This window comes from Diabrotica virgifera, chromosome 7 (assembly GCF_917563875.1).
Source record: "Diabrotica virgifera virgifera chromosome 7, PGI_DIABVI_V3a".
Classification (NCBI taxonomy): Eukaryota; Metazoa; Arthropoda; class Insecta; order Coleoptera; family Chrysomelidae; genus Diabrotica; species Diabrotica virgifera.
The window spans coordinates 183549950-183577256 of record NC_065449.1 but is presented as its reverse complement, the minus strand read 5'-3'; the positions used below and the strand labels follow the sequence as shown (position 1 = coordinate 183577256).

General features: G+C 32.1%; 2 protein-coding genes across 4 annotated transcripts in view; one reads left to right on the top strand and one right to left on the bottom strand.

Annotated features, from left to right (window-relative positions):
* Positions 1-27307, bottom strand: part of LOC114326819 (uncharacterized) — a 672802-nt gene that overhangs the window by 326529 nt on the left and 318966 nt on the right. The gene's annotated exons all lie outside the window — the stretch shown is intronic.
* On the top strand, positions 944-26726 carry LOC114326821 (dnaJ homolog subfamily B member 6-like). Its single transcript, XM_028275269.2, has 3 exons — positions 944-1322; positions 7597-7839; positions 26407-26726. The coding sequence occupies exons 1-3, from the start codon at positions 1033-1035 to the stop codon at positions 26597-26599; spliced, it is 726 nt and encodes a 241-aa protein (XP_028131070.1). The 5' UTR covers positions 944-1032; the 3' UTR covers positions 26600-26726.

Genomic DNA, 27307 nt, shown 5'->3' with positions numbered 1-27307 from the left:
TTAGTTGTGATATGCGATTGTTCCTAAGTATTGACTTAAGAAGTTCCTATCGATAAGAATTACTTAATAAGGCATCTGTTTAGGTATCGTTGGTGAAATCGGGCATTAGTGTCCTTGAATTATTGGCAATCAACTCAGAGGAAGCTGCCAAACTTGACAGGAGTAAAATACTAATAAAAAATTTTGCAACAGTGAAAAATAGAAAAAAGGATGTTGTTTGATGTAACGTAGCTATTTTGTATTTTGTATTTTATTTATTTAAATGCCTATTACATTTAAATCCGGACCCCCGTTCTCCTGAAGGTATTTCACCTTGGAGGTAATACCTCCAGACCCCAGTTAGTCACCGAAAATACCTAGAACCGCTCATGGGGGCCCTTTGTGTGGTTTGCAGGGAGGCCCAAAATTTGTAGATCCGGGCCTGACCGGAAGTACTGTTTTAAAGTCACTGAAATAGTACGAGCGATATATTACTCGACGCGCCTTACCACGACGAAAATAAATATATACTTCCGGTTTTTATATCATCTCCGGTTAAAAACATGTAATCAGAAGTGCCACATTATAGTCACAGAAATATTACAGGTATTACACGTAGAACATGAAAAGTTCTATAATGTTTATTTTGATAAGTTACAGGGGTGAAAAAAAAAGAGAAAATTTAGTGTGATTTTTAATTTCAAATATCTCATTCAAAAGAAACTTATTCTAAGGGAGTTTCGGCCCTCGGCAATAATGTAATCTTTCATTCTGCGTTTAAATTTTTCAAAAACATTTATTAGTTTTCTCAGGATTCGAAATAAATAAATGCATTTAAAAAGCACTGAAGCCGAAATTTTGCACCTACACCCTTACCAGCAAGGTATCATTGTGTTATAACTTGCTATATGTAATGTATACAAACACTTCCAAATTATAAGTCTAACTTCTACGTAAAACGTCAAATGTTTTGACATATATTTGGAAAAGAAGGCATTTGCTTTTCCATGAAAAATTAATAAATTTAGAAACCCGCTTCTACTGTACAATACTATGTCAGATTATTACAAGATTCTAAAAGTTTCCAAAAATGCTTCTACCGAAGAAATAAAAAAAGCATATAAGAAATTGGCTCTAAAGTGGCATCCTGATAAAAACCCAGATAATAAGGAAGAAGCAACCAAGAAGTTTCGAGAGATTTCAGAAGCTTACGAGGTGTTGTCTGATAGTAAGAAAAGAAGAACTTATGATAATTATGGAACTATAAACCCGGAGAGAACATCAACGCCCAGCTTTGGAAACTTGTTTGATTTTGAAAGAAATGGTTTTAGTTTTACGTTTAGGTAAATTTTTGGTCGTAATTAAAAATAACTAGGTCTTAGTACTAATTTAGGCAAATTGCTTCATTATGCCCCTTACAATAATTATCATTTTACTACTCGTATATGTGTTGTTTGGTTTCTTTTCCAAGAGCGGTATGAGTTTAGTACTGCATAACTTGCATAATTTTATTTTATTCTATTCTTGTTACATACATGTATTATAATCGTTCTTCTTCTACAGATAGCTGTCAAAGGACGTGCTTCTAGCTTTTGGTGAATTTTCTCCAGTCTATCCTATTCTTCGCCATTTATATTGCTTCTTGCCAAGATTTTCCCTTATTCTGTAATATATCTGCTATGTCGCTTTTTCATTTTTTTATTGGTCTGCTTTTTTGTTTTTCGCTATTATTTTAGCTTCCCACACTCTTTTCACTTACCTGTTACTGTCCATTCGTGTTAGATGACCGAACCATGTTAACTTTGTATCCTTTATTTTGTCAAGTAACGGTTTGATTTTAAGTCTGTCTCAATACGGTACTCAATATACTCATGTACTCAATGTTGGCCTCTATTGTTTCATATATTGTCATTTTCGTTTTCCTTGATATTTTTTGTTGTTGAGCAATCATTTACTTAGTGTCTGGAATATTTTGTCTGTACTCTCTAGTCTGTTATATAGATCATCCTCGATACTTCCCCTGTTATTTATTACTGTTTCCAGGTCTTTGTATACGTTTATTGCTCTAATTTTTGTTGATCTATCTCCACTTCGATTAGATCATCCGTGTCTTTTTCCTAATTATTTTCATCATCTCTGTCCTCTTTTATTTACATTTAGGTTGTATTTTTAGCTTCTTTTTCGTTTTTCTAAATTGTGCTTCAGTTTTCCTTCTGTTTCGGCAAATAATACTACGTCCTCTGCAAATACGCATATCTCTGCATTTATCATTTGCATTCTATTCCATCCTATATAGTATTTTTTAAAGGTTTTCACGTATTGTTTCAAATGGTTGCAATTGCATATTTTGTGTTTTTATTGTATTTATTGTTTTCATATCTATACTTTTTGTTAGATCTGTCAGGTCATCGTTTAGTTGTTTCTTTTTCAGGCTGTCCCATATAATTAGTTTTCCTTTCGATTGAGTCAATCTATTCATTTTATTGAACATCTTAACCGTGTTTAATTAACTAATTTTATGTACTTTCAATACACATATCTTATAGACGGAGAGACAGCGCTGAAAAATCTCTTTGGATTTACTAAAGCTAAATTTTGTGTGAGCTGTGATTGTGTCGAGTACTGCGGTCGGTCAAGCGAAACGTAGAACAGGGGTTACTGAGTGGATATCAAAGTTGCTTTCCTACGAAGGTAATTAAATCCATTTACTAAGGCTTAAAATCAGTACACACATCAGTACATTCTAAATTAAATATAAATAAAAGTTAGTATAGTCGGTCAGCTGTATGACGGGACAGAGCCGGTCGGTCGCCCCCAATGAATGTACAGGGTTATTCACTATATTTTGACCCCCTTGTAAACTACTTTATTTACAGAATTAGAAAAAAATGTAAAATACAAAAGTTATTTGATTTTTTAATTATGATTTTTTGACATATTATATATCGTACTAGTGACGTCATCCATCTGGACGTGATGACGTAATCGACTATTTTTTTAAATAAGAATAGGGATCGTGTGCTAGCTCATTTGAAAGGCTATTCAATTCTCTATACAGTACTATTAACATTAAGATCATTATTTATACAGGGTGTCCAAAAAAAATTTTTGGATTATTAATTAAACAATTAATTTAATTAAAAAAAATTTTATTGGACACCCTGTATAACTAATTGTGTTAATGTTTATATTACTGAATAGGAAATTGAATAACCTTTCAATTGAGCTAGCACTCGACCCCTATTCCCATTTAAAAAAATAGTCGATTACGTCATCACGCCCAAATGGATGACGTCACTAGAACGATATATATATCAAAAAATCATAATTTAAAAATCGAATAACACTTTTATTTTACATTTTGTTCTAATTCTCTAAATAAATCAGTTTACCAGGGGGTCAAAATATAATGAATAACCATGTACATTCACTGGGGCCGACCGACCGGCTCTGTCACGTCATACAGCTGACCGACTATAGTAACTTTTATTTATATTTAAATTAGAATGTGTGTACTGATTTTCAGCTTAAGTAAATGGATTTAATTACCTTCGTAGGAAAGCAACTTTGATACCCTCTCAGTATCCCCTGTTCTACGTTTCGCTTGACCAACCGCAGTATGTTTCTCTACAACTCTACACAATCACAGTAATCAAATGTGAAAAATCTAGCTTTAGTTAATTCAAAGAAATTTTTCAGCGCTGCCTCTTGGACTATTATATTTATTTCAATTATTGTATTTTGTTAAACTGCTTTTCATTTTTAACATGGCTTTTAGAGCCCGCTCTACGAAGCTCTCCTTGGTCGTTTTTTCTTGCGGTTTTCATATTTGTATTATTCTACAATACTATCTGGCAGTCTTTTTAAACATCGCAAGTCAGTGACTACATATCGTACAATTTACGCTCTACATTAGTTCGTCGAGCTCATCGGTTATTTTCATTATTCTCGTATCGTCATTACCATGGGTTGGTCCATGGCTTGGTTTAATATGTCCATTTTTGTGCTTTTGGTCCTAATATTCGTCTTAAACAAGAGGCTAAAGAGTGATGTGAGCCTGGTTTTCGGCTCCGATATCGGCCAAGAACGTGTTAGCATTTTGGAATACGAAAGAATTTTTGTTTGTGTATAAGTTGCAAACTAGTAAAACAATAAATTATGAATATTGGTGTAACCTCTTAGACCACCTGAAGTAAAAAATTCGTGAAAGAATACCCGGTCTGTAGAAGAAAAAAAATATTTTTCATCAGGACAATGTAGGTACACCGTGTCTTATGAGCATTTTGACAATGGTTAAAATCAATGAATTAAACTTCCAATTGTTGGAACATTCACCGTATTCGCCAGATTTGGTCTCTAGCGACTTTCGACTGTTTCAATACCTTAAAAATGCATGCGTAGAAAGCGTTTTTGCAGCCTATCATTTTTGTTCAGAACGTCTTTGATTCATTTTGTAGTAACTCTATCTATAAAGAATTCAAGATCTTTTAAACTTTCAACTATAAACGCTGTTTTATATGCATATCAGATGTTGTTAATAGTTTCTCCAGAATTCGAACTCCACAATGTATGTACTTTTACGGCTCTGTCATATGTTCTGCGAGAAACAAAAACATGCCTATTATATACAGTGAGGACGTTTAGGTTGGAGTAAATTCATTTTCTCGAGAATAGGCGATTTGGGAGAGAATTCCCGAAACTGGTCGATTTTTATTTTTGAATTACGATTATTCGCATGTATAGCATACTAGTCACGTCATCAATTTGGGTGTGATGACCAGGGCCGCCGAGAGGAATGGTCGGGCCCCGGTAAGAAGTGAAGAGTCGGCCCCCGGCAAAAAGTGAAAAGTGCCCCCCCCCCCCCCCCGGCAAAAAGCGAAGAACAAAAAAATTGTTTAATTTTTCTAGAAATAAAATTATCAGTAATAAATCCATACCTAATAAGAAACATTTCAACTATAAATTTTATTAAATTTTGATTATATTAATAGTGAAAATATTTATAATACAGCTGCTTTTTGAGTTTTCAGATTGGCAAAGATGTCTATATTTTCAAAAAATCGCATGATTTTATCAAATCATTCTTAACGCACTAAGTTGCTCGGCCAGTTAACAAATCCTGTTTCATTATTTTAGATCTCCTAACATTGTTTATGCGAGAAAGACAACTAAAGGATCAAGGATCAATCCGCTTCTGCAACTCTCACTGGTAATGTGTAAAATCCTCTTAACGCAATAACGAAGTTAGGAAATAATGACTCAAATTTGAGATTTTAATAAGTAAATATATTGGAGAAAGATAAGATTCACCAATATTATCATTATATGTCGCTCTCAAATAACGAAAAATTTCATCTATCAATTCTTCTCTGATGTCATTATCAATTTTTTTCTTAATATTGTCGTCATCTTTATCTCGGAATGTCCACAAAATGTTTTAATAGTAAATGAATTTCGTTTACCGCATTAAATATTTTGTTTAAATTGCTAATAATACAATCTATGACAATATTAAATATTTCACAGCGAAATATTGCGCCGGGCTCAATATTATTATTAACGTAAGTACTAGGCCCAGGTAAATCATCAAAAAATTCGCAGGCTTTTTGCATCATTTTTCTTTATTTCATGTAAATTCTGGATTTATTCCATAATTGCTGGCAACTAATTTAGATTCTTCAACAATGGTGACCATGAATTTCTAATTTTTTGTAAATCTTACATAGAGGTCGCCCAAATCATCATATTTCAATTTTATAAAGTACGTTAGATAATTATATAGAGTGCCTTTTTTTATTTAAAAAAAATGGCAAACTTCTATATGGTATAGTTTTTGTTGTGCAATATTTTAAATATTTTTAATTTAGAATTATTATGCGAAATATATTAAATCGATTTTAATGAAATTTGGTGGACTTATTATATATGACAAAAATTTTCTGGGAGAATGATGAAAGTACTAAGTGCAATTTAAGTGGTTGAAAATCATTGATTAAAAACAATCTTATTTTCTCCCATGTTTTCTATTTATTTCCATTTATGCAAGGGTAATAAATTAAAACATTTTTAACCAGCCGTATCGAATAGAAAATTCAATTATCGTTAATTTAATTTCCGCACGACTTTGCTTCAAATGAATCCTTTTGAAGTTATAAGCAAGGAAAGTAGAAAAACCATGTTTTTAGTAATTTTTAAATATTTTAAATATCCTTTTATCAATATTCCTGGCTTCTTAAAAAGGGAGGATAAGTCAATCATTATTACTAAATATGCCACACAAGTTTTCTTAAAATATCAAAATTCCACTTTTCACATCCAAATGTGGTCGTTTGTTTACAAATCAGCATCTAAAGGAGCCCTGATATATTTTTAATCTCCATATCCAAAGTTAGCTGACTGCACTGTAAAATTTGAAAAAATTTTAAACCAAATTGATGACATTAGTACACATATAATATGCATATGTGTGTACCGTTGTTATATTTTAAACATAATTGCTTCTTCTTAGAGCTTTATTAATTCAGCACTAATTAATACAGCACTAATGAAAGCAGTGCGCCGGCACCGTAACCAAAATAACAACGTATGATGTCGCAACACAATAAAATATATTTCAAAATAGAGGTAAAGGGCATATTAAATATAGCCGATTATTACGTCTTTGGTCTGGTCGACGCCGGGCCCCTTACATCGCCGGGCCCCGGTAAAATGTACCGACTGTACCGCCCTCTAGGCGGGCCTGGTGATGACGTAATCGATGATTTTTTTAAATAAGAATAGGAGTCGTGTGCTAGATCATTTGAAAGTGTATTCAATAATGTATTTAGTAAAATAACCACTAACATAATTATTTATACAGGGTGTCAAAAAAATGTTTTAATTAAATTAATTTACCAAAAAAGGAAGAATGTATGAATGTAATTTATTTAATTCAAAATACACGTTACTTTTGTCAGAATACAGGTAAAAATGTTTATTTCACACATAAGCATTGCTTTTCGCTTAATTCAATATTCAAACTGCTAGGGGACAGGTGGGTGGAAGCTTTAACATTTAATTTAAGCGAAAAACAGTATTTATTTGTCAAATCAAAATTTCTTTTTGTTTTCTGACAGTACTAAAATGTATTTTGAATTAAATGAATTACATACATTCTTCTTTTTCTTTCAAATAATTTAAAAAAAAAATTGGACACCCTCTATAAATCAATAGGTTAACGTTTATATCACTGAATATAGAATTAAATAGCCTTTCAAATGAGCTATCACACGACCCGTACTCATATTTTCTTATTTAAAAAAATCATGGATTCCGTCATCACGCCCAGATGGATGACGTCGCTAGTATGATATATTTATGTATATACCAAAAAATCATAATTTAAAAATAAAAATCGACCTGTTTCGGGATTTCTCTCCCAAATGGCCTATTCTCGAGAAAATGTATTTGTTCCAACCTAAACGTCCTCACTGTATAATAGAACAAAGAACAAAAATAATATATGCTTAAAACCTGTTTGTGTTTATCATTAACTTTTATATATTATAGTTTTAAATAACACAAACCTTAAAAAATTTTTATGTAATCTCTATTAAAAATAAATTATATCTGTTACAGGGATCCTGAAGAAGTTTTCCGTGAATTTTTTGGATCTAGTATTTTCGACTTTTTTGGCGAGGGCTTTTTATCTCACCGAAGCAAAAATCGATCAGGATTTAATCGCAACAATCATCCCAGCAGCAGTACTGGTATGTCGCTTTTTAGTCCTATGGGTGGTGGGTTCCTTGATGGATTTTTATCAGAGCCAGGAGAAAATTTCGGGACAGCGTTCAGTTCTATGGAAAGTTCCTTTAGTTCTGGGTAAGTAATAATTAAAGTCAATAATAGGGCAATCCAAAAGTAGACAAGGTTGAAAGGGCAATACAAAAAATAATAATCGCATGGTTTCATATAACGACCATTTCTATTGGTCATTGTAGCAATATTGCTTTCACCCATTTTGAAAAAATGTGGAAATCTAGAAATGTTCATTTCTGTCTATCTCAGAGTCTTTATAGACACAACTCCTCCGTCTTTAGACCAGATATAATGCAAATGAGATATCGAATGAAAGCTTGTAACCAAAGGGTGGTGTTAAAGGTGAGAAGTTTGACCTAGGAATTCCGGATTCAGAGTTGCAATCGGAAGTACTGTTATAACGTCGCCAAAATAGTACGTCAGTGGCGGCTCGTGGCCTTAAAGACAGGGTCGGCAAGGTTTTTTGGTCTCCTCATATAGGTATACCATCAAACTAAAAGGCTTAAATCATCATAGGAGATTTTGTTGTTTTTTGTTTTTTTTTTATTTGATATACCTGACATTCTCTCTTGTTTCATGGTGTTTTGACAATACGTGTTGATTCTTTTGAGACAAGATAAATACCGTTTATTTGAGGCAGAAATTGGTGGTAATAAGAAAATTGATAAACAGTTTGTTGTAATGAATTGCAGTACTTACTACATAGAATTATTCATACATATTTTGTAACTTATCCCACTTTCTGAAAATATTTGGATCGGCATAATTTTTAAGTACCTAACTTGTAATAATAAATATCTTGGAAATTCTTTGGCGAAGGTATCTTTTAAATTTTGAATCGTCAAAGAGGTCAAAAATTTGCAAATCTTCAAAATTCGAAAAACGAGTATCTATTTGCATATAATAGTAGGTATCAAAAATTTCAAGTATACCTACTCGTTTTTCTAGATATCTATCATGTCATTGTCTTTTTTGGGATGGGTCGGAAATATCAAGCGAATCCAAAACGTCACTTCGTTTATATTGGAAACTAATATCATTACGAAAATCTCTGAGATTTTGCACCAGCTTTCTAATTTTATTTTTGGAATAAATAATGTCAGTTGACTGATTTTGAACAACAGTGAATATCTTGGGCAAACTTTGTCTTAAAAATATTTAAAAGAATATTAAAAGAGTAATTATTTAATAAAGTTCTCAAACCGATTGCTTCACGGATCGAGGTATCGCCACTTTCAAAATCGTCGACTTCGATAATAAAATCAAAAACTTCCAAAAGCTGTTCACGAAAATCTGCTACAGATACTAAAACTGCCTACCAGAGATAATCTGCTTAGATAAAACTAACCGAGATTTAAAATTTCCTTGCGTCTGACAAACCGTTTGCTTTTTTTTAAACAAATTTTGTCTAAAGCAGTAGTTCGTTTAGGTGAGCTAAACTGGCAAGAAAAGACGATATTCTTTATTTTTTTACACGTATCATGCAAAACTAATTTCATTATATGCGCATAATAGTGAGTTAATAAAGCTTGTGATGCAACAGTTTTAACTTTTGCCTGGAGACCATTCAATTCACCACACATCACAGCAACGCCGCCATAAGATTGCCCCAGTTTGCCCTACCAATTTATTTTTTATATAAAAAAATTTTAATCTGTTCTTTAAAACACCAAAATTATATTCTGCCTTATTGCTTCTACTCACGTCTGTAAAACATAAAAACCTCTCATAAATATTAGCACGTGACGCGTATTGAACAACAATAATACTTGATAATTGTGAATGACATGATAATCAGAAGTTTCATTTACTTCCAGCGAAAAACAAATGGTTTTCTAAATCTCAGATTCAATAAAGTTATTCAAAATGTAACTATTTGATTATATGTATTAGTTCATTCTGTATTACGAGTACACTTCGAATCAGAAAGTAAATATTTCTAAAACAATTTTATTAATTCTCTATAATTACTTTGATTTTTAACAAATACTTCAATCCACCGTGTCCACTAAATGATAATTCCTGACAACTTGAAAAAATTACAATATCAATTAAACGACGTAAAACGGCGTGATTATTTTTGACAATTTTTGCCGATGCTTCCAAATGAAACACCGACCGGCAGATTTAAATATGCCGTACCTGCCGTTTAATGCCTACGGAGAGAATGTATGTTCGCTTGCTCATCGACTTGTTATTTCGTTGAGTTTTACGTGTAAATCGTCAAGCTACGGATGAGTTGAGGTCGGCTAGCCGAAAAGTCAGATGAATGGATCGGACCATTCATTTTTTGAGAAGTCTGTTATGCGCCTTGTTTCGAGGACGAATCCTTATATGTTTCGACGCGCCTTAGCAAGACGAGGACAAATATACACTTTCGGTTTCATACCTGGCTGTCCGTCCGTCTGTCTATCCGAGAATATAACTCCTCCGTTATTATTGGTCGTTGCCTCCCACTAAAATAGCACTTGCCTTTATTCGAGCAGGGATGAATTGCATCCATATGTTGAATCTAATTCTTAATCCATCGACTTACTGGCGCATTATTTTTAGTTTTAATGATTTTAACAACGTAAGTAAAAGTTTTTCAGTCCTTTCAACGTAGCTAGTTTCAACTACTATACACTGGACGTTTCACAGTAAGGATGGTCAGTTTTAACCGAGAACCAATAAAAATAAGTAGAGCATGAATATTTGTCTACAAGATCAACCAGTACCATAGACTTATCTTTGGTCAGTTGATCTTACAGAACGGTGATACAATCTTAAACCGGCCATTCACGGTATTGAGGTGTCAATTTTATCGAATTCGACTAATTGGCAAAAATTTTGATCATGTGTGACCCTGCATTCAACAAAATCGTACAATTTGACCAAAAAGAGACTTGCTTACCTGCTGCAGTACTGCAGGGTTCATATTATCGACTATCTTGTCGAACGACACCGCAGTACCGTAAGTGGTCGGCTTTACATAGATAAAAATGTTGGTGAATTGAGATGACACATCAAAACTCAATGTATCTGTGCGCCCTAAATTCTAAGGCAGATAAAATGATTATTTTTTATAGATTTTTTAATAATGCCAGGTAGATCGGATTGTTTGTTAAAGGGTGGGATTACGATTGATCGCATTTTAAAACGAAACATTAAAATTTTAATGGTTTGGCGATGTTTAGACATTAAGGGCCGGTATTTCAATAGCTACTTAAGCTTTTGCTTAGCTAAGCCTGTGTCAAAAGTTAAGGAGAAGCTTAAGCTGGGTGCCGTATTTCCATCATTCTCTTAATTAAACTGATGCTCAGCTGTAAAGTTAATTGGTTTGGTACCTCTGACCCAAGTAGCAATTTTACGACCTGCAACCAATTTTGTCCTAATGGGACGTTAAATATAAGGACAAAATTGGTTCACAATAAGCCTTAACCAAGGACAACGTCTGTTTTTCCTATGGACCAACGTTGCTGCTAATAAGTAATATAATCTGATGACCAACCGCTATCGGGAATAACGACGTCAATTATTAGGATAAGGTTTGACGTTAAGCTGACGTCGGTCTTAACCTATCTGTAGTATAAGTGCAATTAAGTGGCATACATCAACGACTACTCAACGTCGGGAATTACAACTTATTTTTTAGGATAGATGCCAACGTTCAGAGGACGTTGGTGTTTTATCGAGTATGGTAGACGTATTTTTCGGGAAGACGACAACGACAATCCAACGTTGAGAATACCAACGTTAATTATTAGGTTAAGGTTTAACGTTAAGCTGACGTCGGGTATAACCTTTATACTACAATGTAATTTACTGAAAGACATTTAACGACTGCTCAACGTCGGGGATTACAGAGTATTTATTAATATCGAACCCAACGTTCAGGAGACGTCGGGTGTTTTCTCAGTAGGTATATGGTAGATTGCTGCGTGTACTTGCGGGAAGGTGAGAACGACAATACAACGTAGGTAATAACAACGTAGTACTTAAGTAAAGTTGTATACGTTAACCTGACGTCAAAGTTTTTAGATACCTGTAATTTACTAAAAAACGTCGACGACTATCCACTTCGTAAATTTTCGACAATTGGTTGTTAAGTTTCCAACTAAAAAACGACGTAAAAATTTGCTGATTAGGGCCTATCTGACTTGACTCATCTTGACTTATTTGACTATAATATGACAGATATTACATTGCATAACATAACCTTACTTTTTTACACTTGATTTTTTAGTTTTTCTATAAACAGTATATTAACAATAACAATTTATTGAATGAAAAATCATCCACCAGATTAAGGCGTGTTCACGACGACGACCGGTCGTCTGGAGTCTGTCGTCAAGACCAGGTTGTTTGCGCTTACTTTAGGACGTATTAGGTATACCAATAGGTAAATTCGAGGTGTGCCAGGTAAAAATAGGTTATACTAAAGGTCGGCAGGGGGTGTCCTTGTCCAAATCAGTTAAAATGTAGTGCAATTTAGGTCGCGAGTCAAATCCGCCATTAATGAAAGATCGCCATGGTTCAGCCATTTTTTGAAACATAATGTTTGGCAATTTTTTTGCTAGATTTTAATGAATATTTGATTTTAATTAACGAATTTTGTTTATATACAGTGAGCACGTAAAGGTTGGAATAAATTCATTTTCTCGAGAATGGACGACTTTGGAAAAAAATCCCAAAACAGGTCAATTTTTAATTTTAAATTACGACTTTTTGCATATATATCATACTAGTGACGTCACCCATCTGAGCGTGATGACGTCATCGATGATTTTTTTAAATGAGAATTGTAGTCGTGTGATAGCTCATTTGAAAGGTAATTCAATTCTCTATTCAGTAATATAAACATTAACATAATTATTTATACAGGGTGTCCAAAAAATTTTTTTTTGGATTAAATTTATTGACATAAAAAGAAGAATGTATGTAATTTATTTATTTCAAAATACATTTTACTGCTCGCAGAAAACAGAAAAAAATGTATATTTGAAAAATAATCATTGCTTTTCGCTTAAATTAAATGTTCAAATTGTCACGAGGCTGGTGGGTAGCTGCTTTAATATTGAATTTAAGCCAAAAACAATATTTATTTGCCAAAAACACATTTTTTCCTCTTTTCTGATAGCAGTAAAATGTATTTTGAATTAAATAAATTACACTCATTCTTCTTTTTATGTCAATAAATTTAATTCAAAAAAAATTTTTTTGGGCACCCTGTATAAATAATTATGTTAATGTTTATATTACTGAATAAAGAATGGAATTACCTTTCAAATGAGCTATCACACGACCCCTATTCCCATTTAAAAAAAATATCGATGACGTCATCACGCCCAGATGGGTGACGTAACTAGTATGATATATATGCCAAAAAGTCTTAATTTAAAAATAAAAATTGACCTGTTTCGGGATTTTTTTCTTTTTTCGTCCGTTCTTGAGAAAATGAATTTATTCCAACCTTTACGTGCTCACTCTATAAGTCAAGGATAATTTTGTATGGGTCTAGACGTAACAATATGTTTTTTTTTTTAATTACGATGATGGTTATTTGTATTTTTACCGTTTTGTTCGATTTAACCTGTAAATTTCTGAGGCGCTTTCAGCTTTTAGCAATTTTTATACCTAGTGTAACAGTACACTTCCTTGCGTTTGTAAATTTTCGACCGCATTATGCAATGAGGCAGATGATTAATAAAATAATTATAAAAGTCACTTAGGTTATATTCTGAATAGAGTAGGAACCTACTTAAATAAGTATCAACAGGCCGTAATGCATCTTAATTTCTGATGATTTAATATCCTCCAAGATTATTAACCTATTTGGTAAAAATAAAGTGTGTCGGCCGTACTTCTGTGGTAGAGAAATTTATACTATTACTTTACAAGACCAAAGTCCTAAAAACTAACGTAATTTGACGATAAAATATTTCGAGCTGAGAAGTCGAGAGGGGGACGTCGAGGCATCCCGTATTTCTATTCCCCACTTAGGTGCAAATAGCGGTTTTCTGACCGTCGTCGCAACGTCGCGTATTAACGTTGGGGCATTTAATCCAACGTTAAGACGTCGTTATATTACGTCCAATTGCTTCTTGGGGAATACGTCAAAGTGCCAGAGCTAACTGTTCTGAGGTAAAAACCACTACTTTGACATTTAATTTTATCTTGTCATCTGTATCAATGTTATTTTTACTACAATGTGTTTTTAGTTTATTGTCTATATTTTCTCTGGTTATATTTTTATTGTTATTTTGCATAAGCAATAGATCCGTCTTTGTAATTTGGTTTATTGGATATATTCCTTAAAATGTCAAATTGGAATGTAAGTTTATTTTTGTAAAATAAATATACCTACCAAGCATTGTAGAAATAAACAATTTTCATGTGCCTACACCTTCCAAAAGTAGTAAGAATTTTAATAATCGTTATTACGATTAATAAATATAATATATTAATATATTAATTAATATATTAATATATATTAAATATTATTTAATAATCCAATAATAACGTTATTACTTAAAAGTTGGTTTTCAAAACAACTCTATAATTAATAATCTATAGAAATAACCTCAAAAAACAGAAAACAAATTTTAAGCAAAGCCTTAAACCAACTCCCGCGCGAGATTAAAATTATTTGGTTTAAACCTAGGCTTGAGCCTCAAATTGAAGTGGAAATATAGGCATCTAAGCTTAAGCAAAGGCTTAAAGTAAGCTTTGGCTTAAGTGAGGTTGGAAATACCGGCCCTTAGCTAAACATAGTTTCAACAGTTATGCATCACCTAAAATTATGCTCCTTTTCATAGTTGATTTTTTCAGGAACAAATTAATGGATTCTGCTAATTTTTTAGATTTTTCTTTGGTATTTACACAGTTGGGCAAAGGCTTACTCAAACTTAATTTTTTTTTAACTTATAGCGGGTAGAAGAAAAGATACGTTTTTCTAATATTTAGTTTAAAACACCCTGTAGGGAAGACAAGCTATGGGCCATTCCACGAACATACGCCTGTTTTGGATTACTTCGACAACGAATATTTTACTGTGCAACATAAGAAAAGTACGAAAGTAAATGGCGCTAATAATTATTCCGATGTAATTTGCAATTTACTTTCGTTCTTCTTATTTTGCACAGTAAAATATTCGTTGTCGAAGTAATCCAAAACAGGCGTATGTTCGTGGAATAGAGTATATAAGTATAGGTATACATCGATATCGTATTGTACTTCGCGTCAAAAAAAAACTGGTACACTTTTTTTTCCCAATGTAAACCTGTGTTCAGACTGGACACAATGGCTCGTGAATCACGGCGTTGTTGCCAGCACAGATAATGGAATTGCACTAAATCTAAATACAAAAAATAACCTTCAAAAATCATGGCGGTGAATCGTAAAACGGGCCATAGGTAACTTAATAGTGTAGGAAACAAAGGTTGAACCTTGCAAAATGGACACAAGTCCGGTTTTATTTTTTTTTCTGGTATATCAAGGGGTGCTTATTATAAGACTAACTTTTTCTGAAAAAATTTCGCCCCGGAACCTCCCTTTTCACCCCTTTAAAGGGGGTAATTTGTGGTTTTTGCGGAACGTAGCCCTTCCTGTAACTTTCACAAAAAATTTCTTTTATAGAAATATGAAGAGGACTATATTTTCTACGATTTATTTCCAACACCATCTCTCTATCATCCACCGTTTAGCGGGGGTGGCGCCCTAAATTGATAAGTTTTTAAAAAAGATGTTTTTAAAAAATATATATTTTTCCCTAACTGTAACGGAAATTAAGAAGAAATCATGAGGCAATTATTCACAAATAATTGACTGATTTTTTGGTATAGGTTTCACTTAAAGGTAATTGCCCTTTTTTTAATTACAGGGTGTTACATTTTAAAAAACCTCTTTTTATACCATCTGAACCGTTTATGCTAGAGTAAAAAGACTTTCAGCGATTACCCATGTACTGGTGCTATTTACAAATTTGTATAATGCACCCCCATTTTTCCCCCGGAACTACCCCAAAAAAAAGAAGAATTAATAAATACATTGATTTTCTTGGAATCCTTCACACACAATGCCCTTTATTAATATGCTTCATATATCATTTTATGGACGTTATTATTACCCATACATGGACACCAAAAGCAATTTCCTAGTGCAACCCCTGTAGCAAAAAAAAATAAATAAAATGGGGTGTTGAAAATTTTTTTTTGTTTTTTGCTTTTTGATCCATATGAGCATATGCTTCATCAATAGTGCTTTTCAAAAATATATATGGTTATTGCAACATCTCTGCGAAAACCACCCCTATCCTTGAAAATATACTGCAGAAACTACCCCTATCCCTTGGCGAGCATGTTTTTACGATTTTCTCATTACCTATGTATTATTTTTAAACAAAACTTATACAAGGTTAAAGACCACTATTTACTCTAATATTATGTCCTATTCATTTTTTCGTATAAGCAACCGTTACGGTACAGTGGCGCCGTAAACCTCATATATGCTTTGGCGCGCTCCAGTTTTTGTTTTTTGTTTCGTCATCTGTTCGTTTTATTGATAAAGTACTTATGCAAAATAAAACAACACAGTGTAACCTACAAATTATGACTTATGCACATTTTACATTCTCTGCTCCCCAAAGCCACAGTGGTGGCCCAAAATAAATTTTTGCATATTTTCGCCACCTACATGCATTTTATTGCATTAATGCTACCTTAACAGCACAATATTTACCCTTAGGTGGTCGCTACGCAGTGGCGGATCCAGGGAGGGGTAATGGGGGTGATCACCTCCCCCCCTCTCAAACCAAGTGATATTATATTCAAAGATTATAAAAATATTCATTTATTTTTATAGAAATTTAACCAATTGGCACCCCCCTCTTAACGATGCTGGACCCGCCACTGTCGCTAAAGCATAAAAAGTCATTCTTATAAAAATAATATTAATATAATATAAGTATTTCTATAAAAATAAATGAATATTTTTATAATCTTCAAATATAATATCACTTGGTTTGAGAGGGGTGGGGGTGATCGCCCCCATCGCCCCTCCCTGGATCCGCCACTGCTTAGCGACCACTTAGGGGTGAATATTGTGCTATTAAGGTAGCATTAACGCAATAAAATGCGTGTAGGTGGCGAAAATATGAAAAAGTTTATTTTGGGCCACCACTGTAGCTTTGGGGAGCAAAGAATGTAAAATGTGCATAGGTCATGATTTGTAGGTTACACTGTTGTTTTATTTTACATAAGTAATTTATCAATAAAACAAACAGATGACGAAAAAATATACAAAAACTGGAGCCCGTCAAAGCATATATGAGGTTTACGGCGCCACTGTGCCGTAACGGTTGCTTAAACGAAAAAAATGAATAGGACCTAATATTTAGAGTAAATAGTGGTCTTTAACCTTGTATAAGTTTTGTTTAAAAAAAATGAATAGGTAATGAGAAAATCGTAAAAACATGCTGGATAAGGTATAGGGGTAGTTTCTGCAGTATATTTTCAAGGATAGGGGTGGTTTGCGCAGGGATGTTGCAATAACCATATATATTTTTGAAAAGCACTATTGACGAAGCATATGCCCATATGGATCAAAAAACAAAAAAAAATTTTCAACCCCTCATTTTATTTATTGTTTTTGGCTACAGGGGTTGCACTAGGAAATCGCTTTTAGTGTCCATGCATGGGTAATAATAACTTGCACAAAATGATATATGAAGCATATTAATGAAGGGCATTGTGTGTGAAGGATTCCAAGAAAATCACTTTATTTATTAATTCTTCTTTTTTTTTATGGTTCCGGGGAAAAAATGGGGGTGCATTATACAAATTTGTAAATAACACCAGTACATGGGTAATCGCTGAAAGTCTTTTTACTCTAGCATAAACGGTTCAGATGGTATAAAAAGGGGTTTTTTAAAATGTAACACCCTGTAATTAAAAAAAGGGCAATTACCCTTAAGTGAAACCTATACCAAAAAATCAATCATCTATTTGTGAATAATCTCCGCAGCATTTCTTTTTAATTTCCGTTACAGTTAGGGAAAAATATATATTTTTTAAAAACATCTTTTTTAAAAACTTGTCAACTTTGGGGCGCCACCCTTGCTAAACGGTGGATGATAGAGAGATGCTGTCGGAAATAAATCGTAGAAAATATAGTCCTCTTCATATTTCTATTAAAGAAATTTCTTGTAAAAGGTACAGGAAGGGCTACGTTCTGCAAAAACCATAAATTACCCCCTTTAAAGGGGTGAAAAGGGGGGTTCCGGGGCGAAATTTTTTCAGAAAAAGTTAGTCTTATAATAAGCACCCCTTGATATGCCAGAAAAAAAATAAAACCGGACTTGTGTCCATTTTGCAAGGTTCAACCTCTGTTTCCTACACTATAATGTAAAATTCTAAACTGTTAAATTCCTGCTTCCCTAATCATTTTACAACAAAAATCATGAGAAGCTATTTGTATGGGATTAAAATCTGTATTAAAAACAAAAGCTAAAATTGTTCTAGGATTTAAACACATTCCAACATTTTTGAAAAATACCTACATTTGCCACAGTAGGCATGTGTGTAAAAGTTAGGCCCACGTTATTATTTACCTTATTGTTCGCACACTATTGACTAAATAAAACATCTTTATTATTATTACTTTCTCCTCAACTGAGGCTATCTTATCAATTTTATTATTTTTTAAACAAGAAATGATAAAATAAAAATTTTGACAGTTCAAATTTTCAATATTTATAATAACTTCACTGTGACGGAACGCAACCGATACACATTATGGTAATGTGTGTGGCCTAACTTTGGCGTATTTCTGTGAAAAATTCTTATTATATATGATTCGAAAAAAAATGAACACATTTAATAAAACACATTGAACATTTTGACAGGCGACATTTTCCACCTATGTGCTTAATATTTCAGCAGTTTCGAATTTTATTGTAATACATAATATTTAAGTTCCACAATTATTCACTGTAAAAGTTATTCATTTTGTATTAATTTCAAATTTTAATTTTTCCAGTGTGTTTTATTTATTAGTATCCTACAACTTTACGAGAAACCCTTCACATTTCTCGATTTTAAATTAAACATAATAATTTAATGTCATGTCTAGAGTTATTATCGGTCATTCATGTCATATCTGTCATAAATTATAATAGAACACGAATAAATTTATGGGTACTTAATTGAGATGATGGAACATTACAAAATTAATAAGAGAATTTTTTAGGATGCATGTTTAAATAAATGTGACTGACTAATTGAGAATGCTCGATGTTGTTTTAATTTTTAGTAAACCTACTAAAAACTTGCGGTCTGCCGCACAGCCCTGCTTTTACCTGGTTTGATATAATATTTTAGTTAAACTGGCAACGTTGCCTAGAAATAAGAATGACGTATGTGACAAGACCAATTTACACAACTAGAAAAACACGATTTTCGGTTATAAGACTTATACCAGTTTTTTTTGACGCGAAGTGTACTTATGTTTTGTAAACATTTTGTTTTTTGAATGTCCTGATATCTTTAGTAGCCTTGCTAGTGAACCCTCCGACTAAAGGTCTTCCTGTAAGGCTAGAAATTTGTGTAGTGATAATTCATAGAACACCAAGATTAAAAACCTTGACCTGGCAGGCATCAGCCCTGCACGTGTATCTACCAGGTGAATCGAAAAGTGCATAGTTTAGGGGAAAAATAAACTTTCTCCTCTAAAGTTTAAATTTAAGTATGTGTTTAAGTAAGTCATTTAGAAGAAATGTGTACAATGACAGGCGATTCGGAAGAGCATAAAACCTTGCCAGCCGAGGGGAAAGATTAGGGGTTTTTCCTAAAATTACTTTTTTGCTTCGAACAAATTTTTTTTAGGTTTTTTGAATCATTCCAAACAGAAAAGGTCTTTAGTGATTTTTCTCGTAGTTTAATAGTTTTGGTTTTAAAGGCCATTAAAAATTTTGAAAATTGCGAAATCGGCCATTTTTAATCCTAAATCGGACATTTAACTAAAAATTCCAATGTTGCCAAGGTAGGAAGATATTCTTTAAACATTGATTGATGAAATCCCAAAGAGTTTTTTGCAATACAATATCGGAAACCCCTTTGTTTTTTAATTGCTAATCAAGCGGGCGCGACACTGTAGTATAAGTGAGGACGTTTGAGTTGGCATAAATTCATTATCTCGAGAATGGGCAAATTTGAAGAGAAATCCTCAGACAGGTCAATTTTTATTTTTAAATTGGGACTTTTTGGAATATATATAATACTAGTGACGTCATCCATCCATGATATTTTTAAATGGGAGTAGGGGTTGTGTGATAGCTCATTTGAAAGGTTATTTTATTCTCTATTCAGTAATATAAACATTAACATAATTATTTATACAGGGTATACAAAAACATTTTTTTAATTAAATTAATTTTGATTAAATTTGACAAATAGAAGACAAATTTTTTTTGTACACCCTGTACAAATAATTATGTTAATGTTTATATTACTGAATAGAGAATTAAATAACCTTTCAAATGAGCTATCACACAACCCCTACTCTTATTTAAAAAATCATCGATTACGTCATCACGCCCAGATGGATGACGTCACTAGTATTATATATAAGTATGCCAAAAAGTCCTAATTCAAAACTAAAAATTGATCTGTCTGAGGATTTCTCTTAAAATTTGCCCATTCTCGAGATAATGAATTTATGCAAACTCAAACGTCCTCACTTATACTACAGTGTCGCGCCCGCTTGATTAGCAATTAAAAAAATAAAGGGGTTTTCGTTATTTTATTGCAAAAAACTCTTCGGAATTTCATCAATCAATGTTTAAAGAATATCAACGTACCTTGGTAACATTGAAATTTTTAGATAAATGTCGGATTTAGGGTTAAAAATGGCCGATTTCACAATTTTCAAAATTTTTAATCGCTTAAAAAACCTAAAAAAAATTGTTCTGAAGCTATTTTCTTGTGGCATTTTTACAATTTTAACTATTTATAATGGGAAATAAGCCACAATATTATTAAAAAATGATTTTTATTAACGTTTTGACGCCCAAATCGGGTGTCGTTGTCAAAATACAAAATACTACTAACATAAACAAAAAATATTGTTGCTTAGTAAAAAAATTCTTCTAATAATTTAAAAAAATTCTTCTAATAATTTAAATAAATTATTAGAAGAATTTTTTTACTAAGCAACAACATTTTTGTTTATGTTAGTAGTATTTTGTATTTTGAAAACGACACCCGATTTGGGCGTCGAAACGTTAATAAAAATCATTTTTTAATAATATTGTGGCTTATTTCCCATTATAAATAGTTAAAATTCTAAAAAAAATTTGTTCGATGCAAAAAAAATAATTTTAGGAAAAACCCCTAATCCTTCCCCTCGCCAAGCAAGGTCTTATGCTCTTCAGAATCGCCTGTCATTGTACACATTTCTTCTAAATGACTTACTCAAACACATACTTAAATTTAAACCTTACAGGAGAAAGTTTATTTTACCCCTAAACTATGCACCTGGTAGATACACGTGCAGGGCTGATGCCTGCCAGGTCATGGTTCTTAGCCTTGGTGTGCTATGAATTATCACTATACAAATTTCTATCTTTACAAGAAGACCGTTAGTCGGAGGGTTCACTAGCACTTAGGCTATAGAAATAAAGAATATATTTATACGGGTTTATTCTTTAACATGACGTGTTTTAACTGAAACGAAACTAAATTAACAATAAAAAATAACAGTTAACAAACCTTTAAAAACAGAAAGGCATATAACGGTAACAATTCTGGTCGACACCTTAAGAGTTATTTGTCGACCAAGTGAGTAACGCGGAACATAAGAGAGGTGAGATTGTTTAATGGATGATCTGTGATGTGTGGGGTGGAATTTTCTTGAGGGTAAGTGCGGATTTAGTGTCTACGTGGAGGCTCTTTAAATAGCCAGAGGTCCAATGTACAGATTTTCTGTTTTTGGACACTCTGTTCCTTTCGCACTAGATATAGGAAATAATTTCATCTTAGTGGTGTGATAAGGCATGGCCTCCTCACGTATCGCATGTGGTCAGTTAAATCACATATTAATGAGTAAAACCGTCTAGTTTCTTTGTTATTAAAGATACCAGAGAAACTAAAAAAATAAGATATTGACAAAATATGAGACTACAACATAATTTCGATATATACCTAACTTTGTACCTTTTACTCCCTACAGGGTGTCTCAAACTTTTGTTTCAGTTACAATACATGTTAAAGAATAAAACCGTCAATTTTTTTGTTGCTAAAGATGTCAGGAAGATTTAAAAAATAAGATGTTCACAAAACATAAGACTACAATATGATTTTTATGCGTACTTACTACCTACAGTCCTCCCCACAGGGTGTCTCAAACTTAACATAAGAAAACCATTTTTTTTTCTTCCACCCGGTATAAGTATAAAAAAGAAGTTTAAGTAGGTTTATTCTTTATACAGCAGGTAGGTTTCTACACCAGTAGGTTTGAGTAGGTTTATACAGCAAGAAAGTTTGCTGTTTATTCTCGTAACTTTACACTTAGTCCAAGTAATGAAGCTTAAAATAGGACAAAGCCTCGAAATTTTAACTGAATGGATCGATTTGCTTGAAAATTTGAGAATAAGTAGTGAATAGTCCAAGGATCAAAATCTATATGATGCTGAAAGGCGCTTTTACCATGGGGGTGGTTGCCACCCCATCTCGTGGGTGGAAATTTTTTATTATATTTTGACCGCAAAAGTTGGTAAAAGCATTCATTATAAGCAAAAAACGGTCTATACATTTATTTGATAAAATTAATAGTTTTCGATTTATTCGCTATCGAAAGTGTTTTATATCGAAAAAATCAATGTTTTAATCAGTTTTCTGCTAATAACTTAAAAAGTTTTCGTTTTATCAAAATAACTTTACTTAACAAACATGTAGCTTTTAAAAAAAAAATAAACAAAACTTTATTTTTATTTTCTTTAAGACCCATAGTAATCGAGCTATACTTTATTATATGCTAGCACTTCTTCGTCAAATGCTACATATTGTAGTTTCAAAGTCAAAAGACGGGAAAACTATGTATTTTTTCGAGGATAACTTATTGAAACTAATTTAAAGTATTCTAAAATATATTTCTCCAGAAATAAAAGAAAAGGCTCTAGCTTAAAAATTAAGTGAATTATAATCAAAAGAATGTCAGTCCCTATTTGTTTTCAGCAAAAAGTAATCGGAAACAACCCCTTAATCACCACACTAATTAAAATTAGTCATTGAGCTGATTTGGTCTCTTTATTTATATATTATTAATAGGTTCTAAAAGTTTCATCGAATGATTAGTTTAAAAAAAATGGAATTTAAAACGAATAATGAGTTTTTGTAGTTTGGTAAAAAATGCCTATTCTTCAGAATAGAAAGATTAGCATCAGAAATACGAAAAAATATATGAAAATATAAAATTTTAGCTTATTTAATTGTCAAGAACCTGGTTTGCAAAATTTTTTTCTACGGCAAAAATTAAGTGAGCTATTGACAATTAAAACTTGTAATAACATGCAAAAACCACCTTTAGCAACACTTTCAATGTCACTTCTTTTTGTGATGGAAGACTTTAAAAGAATTTAGTATTAACAGCCTTATTAGATCTTGTAAAAACCTACAAAATTATTTTCAACCAAACTTTCTAAGATAAAAAATAAAAAAGTTACGGCTACAAAAACAATATATTTTTTTGAAAAAAAAAATGGAGAAATCCAATTGGAAGCATAATAATGTAAGTTAGCGCTGTATTTAGTTATTGGCCTTATTTTTCTTTATTTGTGTATTATTAATGGATTCTAGAAGTTTGACTGGCTTAGAGTGATTAGTTTTTAAAAACTGGAGTTTAAAGTGAATAACGAATTTGTGTAATTTGGTAAAAAAATGCCATTCTTTTCAGAATAGAAAGTTTAGCATCAGAGATACGAAAAAATGTTTCAATATAAAATTCTAGGCAACTAATTCCTAAGAACTTGGTTTAAAAAAAAATTTTTCTACGGCAAAAATTGAGTGAATGGTAAATGAGTATATATCGAAAAAAATTGATTTTTTAGATATAAAAATAACACTTTCGATAGCGAATAAATCGAGAACTATTAATGTTATCAAAAGATGTATATAACGTTTTCTACTTAGAATGAACGTTTTTATTAACTTTTGCGGTCAAAATATAATAAAAATTTCCACCCCTGAGATGGGGTGGCAACCACCCCCATGGTAAAAGCGCCTTTCGCATCATATAGATATTGATCCTCGGACTATCCACTACTTATTCTCAAATTTTCATGCAAATCGATCCATTCTGTAAAAATTGCGATGTGAAAAGCTTCGGTTTCTGGACTAACTTGCCAAAATAATCTAGTACAGTAAAAACCGTTTATAATAAAATCAGTTATAGTAGACTATCACTTGTAGTGGACAAAAATCCTCCAGACCCTCCGAGTGTTATGGAGTTAATGCATAGTAATTATTTGTACTAGACAATCGTTTGTATTGTCCTTTTCATGATCATTTTTCAGTGCGTCACAAATGATAGGAAAAAGGGTAAGTCCGTGATAATACACATTTATGACATTTATTCTAACATGACATTTTAGTTAAATCTGACAGTTGTCACATTTTATTTTCAATTTGGAATAAAACCAAATCAAATGTGTTTCTTGCATTTATAAAATGGTATTTTCTTTAATTTGTATAGTCTTATAAATTATACAGATTATATTTGTAATATTATTATCTAATTAAAAAAAATTATTTTTTTAATTATGGCGCCATCTATCGACAACTAGAATAATCACAGAACTAGAAGTAATCACCGACGTGCCTTTTTTTCTGTCATATACAATTGAATACGTTAGAAAGAAATCGAAAAACTGTGACGCACTGAAAGATGATCATGAGAAAAAGAATACTTAGTGTAAATATCGACTGTAATAGACACAAATTCCCGTTCCTTCCCCTGTAAAAATCGGTTGTAATAGACAGATCGTCAAAACTTGTTCCTCATATTGTGCAATCAAATCCGGTTTTTAGTATTCTTGCATTTGTTAATAAATAAAACATACATCGTGTGATTTTCGGAAAATCATTTATAATGAAATGTCCACTACAAATGATAAAAATCACGAATAGTAGACAGTCCATAATAAACGACTTATTAGTTGTAATAGAAATCGGCTATAATAGACAAAACCCTAGGTCCCCTGGAGTCCATTATAAACGGTTTTCTGGGTATATGTTTTAACAAGGCATTATTATTACAATATTTTAAATATAAAATAATACATATAATAATTATAAATTTCCTTACCACTCACCAAGCAATTCTTTAAATAGAATATTAACTTACCTAGAACAAAAAAAAATATTAAAAAATGTGTTCAATAATAATAAATTAATTTTGTACAAAACAAATTATGTTTAGTTTGATTTAATTTTACATTTGAGTAATAGAATAAGCAGCAATTTTCCTTAAAGATTCAACGATATCTGAAGTGGAAATGGAGAGGACAACTAATTTATTTTAAAGTAAAACTGTGGCTTATTCTTGTAAAAATAGTAAATTATATTAACACGTCGACGGACAGTGCGTCAAATGTATATAATAAGCAAGTGTTGTGACCAACGAACTGTCAACACTGATGGAATCGCCATGAAGTGAATTTAATGGCGCCAGGATGAGATAGAAGATAATCAGGTAAAGGAGGGAAGATAATCGCCATCTTTCGTAAACAAACAAATTGACAGTGCTAGTCAGGTACGTCAGGTTTGCCAGATTGGGGTATTTCCCACAATTTTGGGGTAATTTGAAAGCGTATAGTGGAACTTCATTAAGCGGAAATGGTTGGGAGATTTTTTGGGGTGAAAATTATGGATGATTTTAAGGGGTCATGGGAAATTAAACTTGCGAATGTAGGTACACATAAAAATGTATATTATACTCTCATATAATCGAAGAAGATAGGGCCTAATTTATTAAAATGCGGCAAAAATTTAAATTTGGATGATTTGAGGGAATTTCAGTCTCTAAGTGGGGGATTTATAAAATCACATCTGGCAACTCTGGTTGTAGTTGTAGCAAATTTTACCTGACAAATTCTTTGTCTCTCTAGGACCTCTCTCTTGTATGTTGGCGCCAATCTCACTTCACTGTTTGAATGGGACGGGGCCATTCCATCAGTGTTGACAGTTCATTGGTTGTGACACTATATAATATGTATTTTGCAAACTAGAATAGGGAAATTGCTGTATTTCTTTTAGCGCTTATAGTTTATGAAAACAATGACTTTTAACATTTTTGTAAACATGTGGACGATGGCGATGGACATCGTGGCACATTTAATATGCATCTGTAGATGTAATGACACCGATTTTTTGTCACAACTCGTTATTCTAAAAATGTCGTCTATAGACATCGTGTCACATTACATCAATTGAAATTAGACGTCTATAGACGTTATGTCCACCAACGTGTTAAGATGCCTCAACAAAATAGCTTCAAAACAATAACAAAGTATAACCTATATACCAAGTTAATAAATCCCACTTTAGTTTTTATACTACAAAATTATTATAACTAACTCTTATTATAACTAATTTGCAGCAATTCCCCAAATGGTTCCTACATGAAAAAAGTGTCAACATCGACAAAAATTGTAAATGGTAAGAAAGTGACAACCACAAAAGTAGTTGAAAATGGACAAGAAACAGTTATGAAGTACGAGAATGACGTTTTAAGATCAAAGATAATAAATGGTGTACCCCAGAATATAAAACATATCGATTATAAGAAATAGTGTGAGCAACGAGCTATTTAAACAGTTCTTTTTATTAAAATGAGTAGTTTACTGAAAATCTGATTTTTGGTTACTGACCTATTCTGTTAAAACCAAAAAATTACCAATAATAAACGTTTGTAATAAATATTTATACAGTACGCTGGAATAAGAGTTACACTCCCCCCCTATATTAACTTATTTATTTTTAGCACCTAAGCAAAAGGTACATCATGTGACACCTCTTTGATGACACCTTTAAAATCTTTTGAAATACTGATTACAAAAATGTATAATACTTATATCGGTTCAATGCCTTTTAAATGCATCCATTTTTTTAATCATGAGAAACCTAATACGAATTTTTGAAAAATTTAAATGCAGAATGAAAGATTACGTTATTTGTTACCCAGGGTTAAAAGTCCCTAAAAACTTCTATTATGTTTATTTTAATAAGTTACGGGGGTTTTAATAAGTTACAGGGGTGAAAACGAAGAGAAAATTTATAATGATTTTTAATTTCAAATATATCACTCAAAAGAAATTTTTGTTTATTCAAGTTACTTTCGGCCCTCGGTAATAGTGTAATCTTTCATTCTGCGTTTAAACTTTTTAAAAATACTAATTATTTTTCTCAGGATTCGAAAAAAAATTAATGCATTTAAAAAGCATTTGAACGAAATTTTGCCCAAGTCTTATACATTTTTGTAATCAGTATTTCAAAATCTT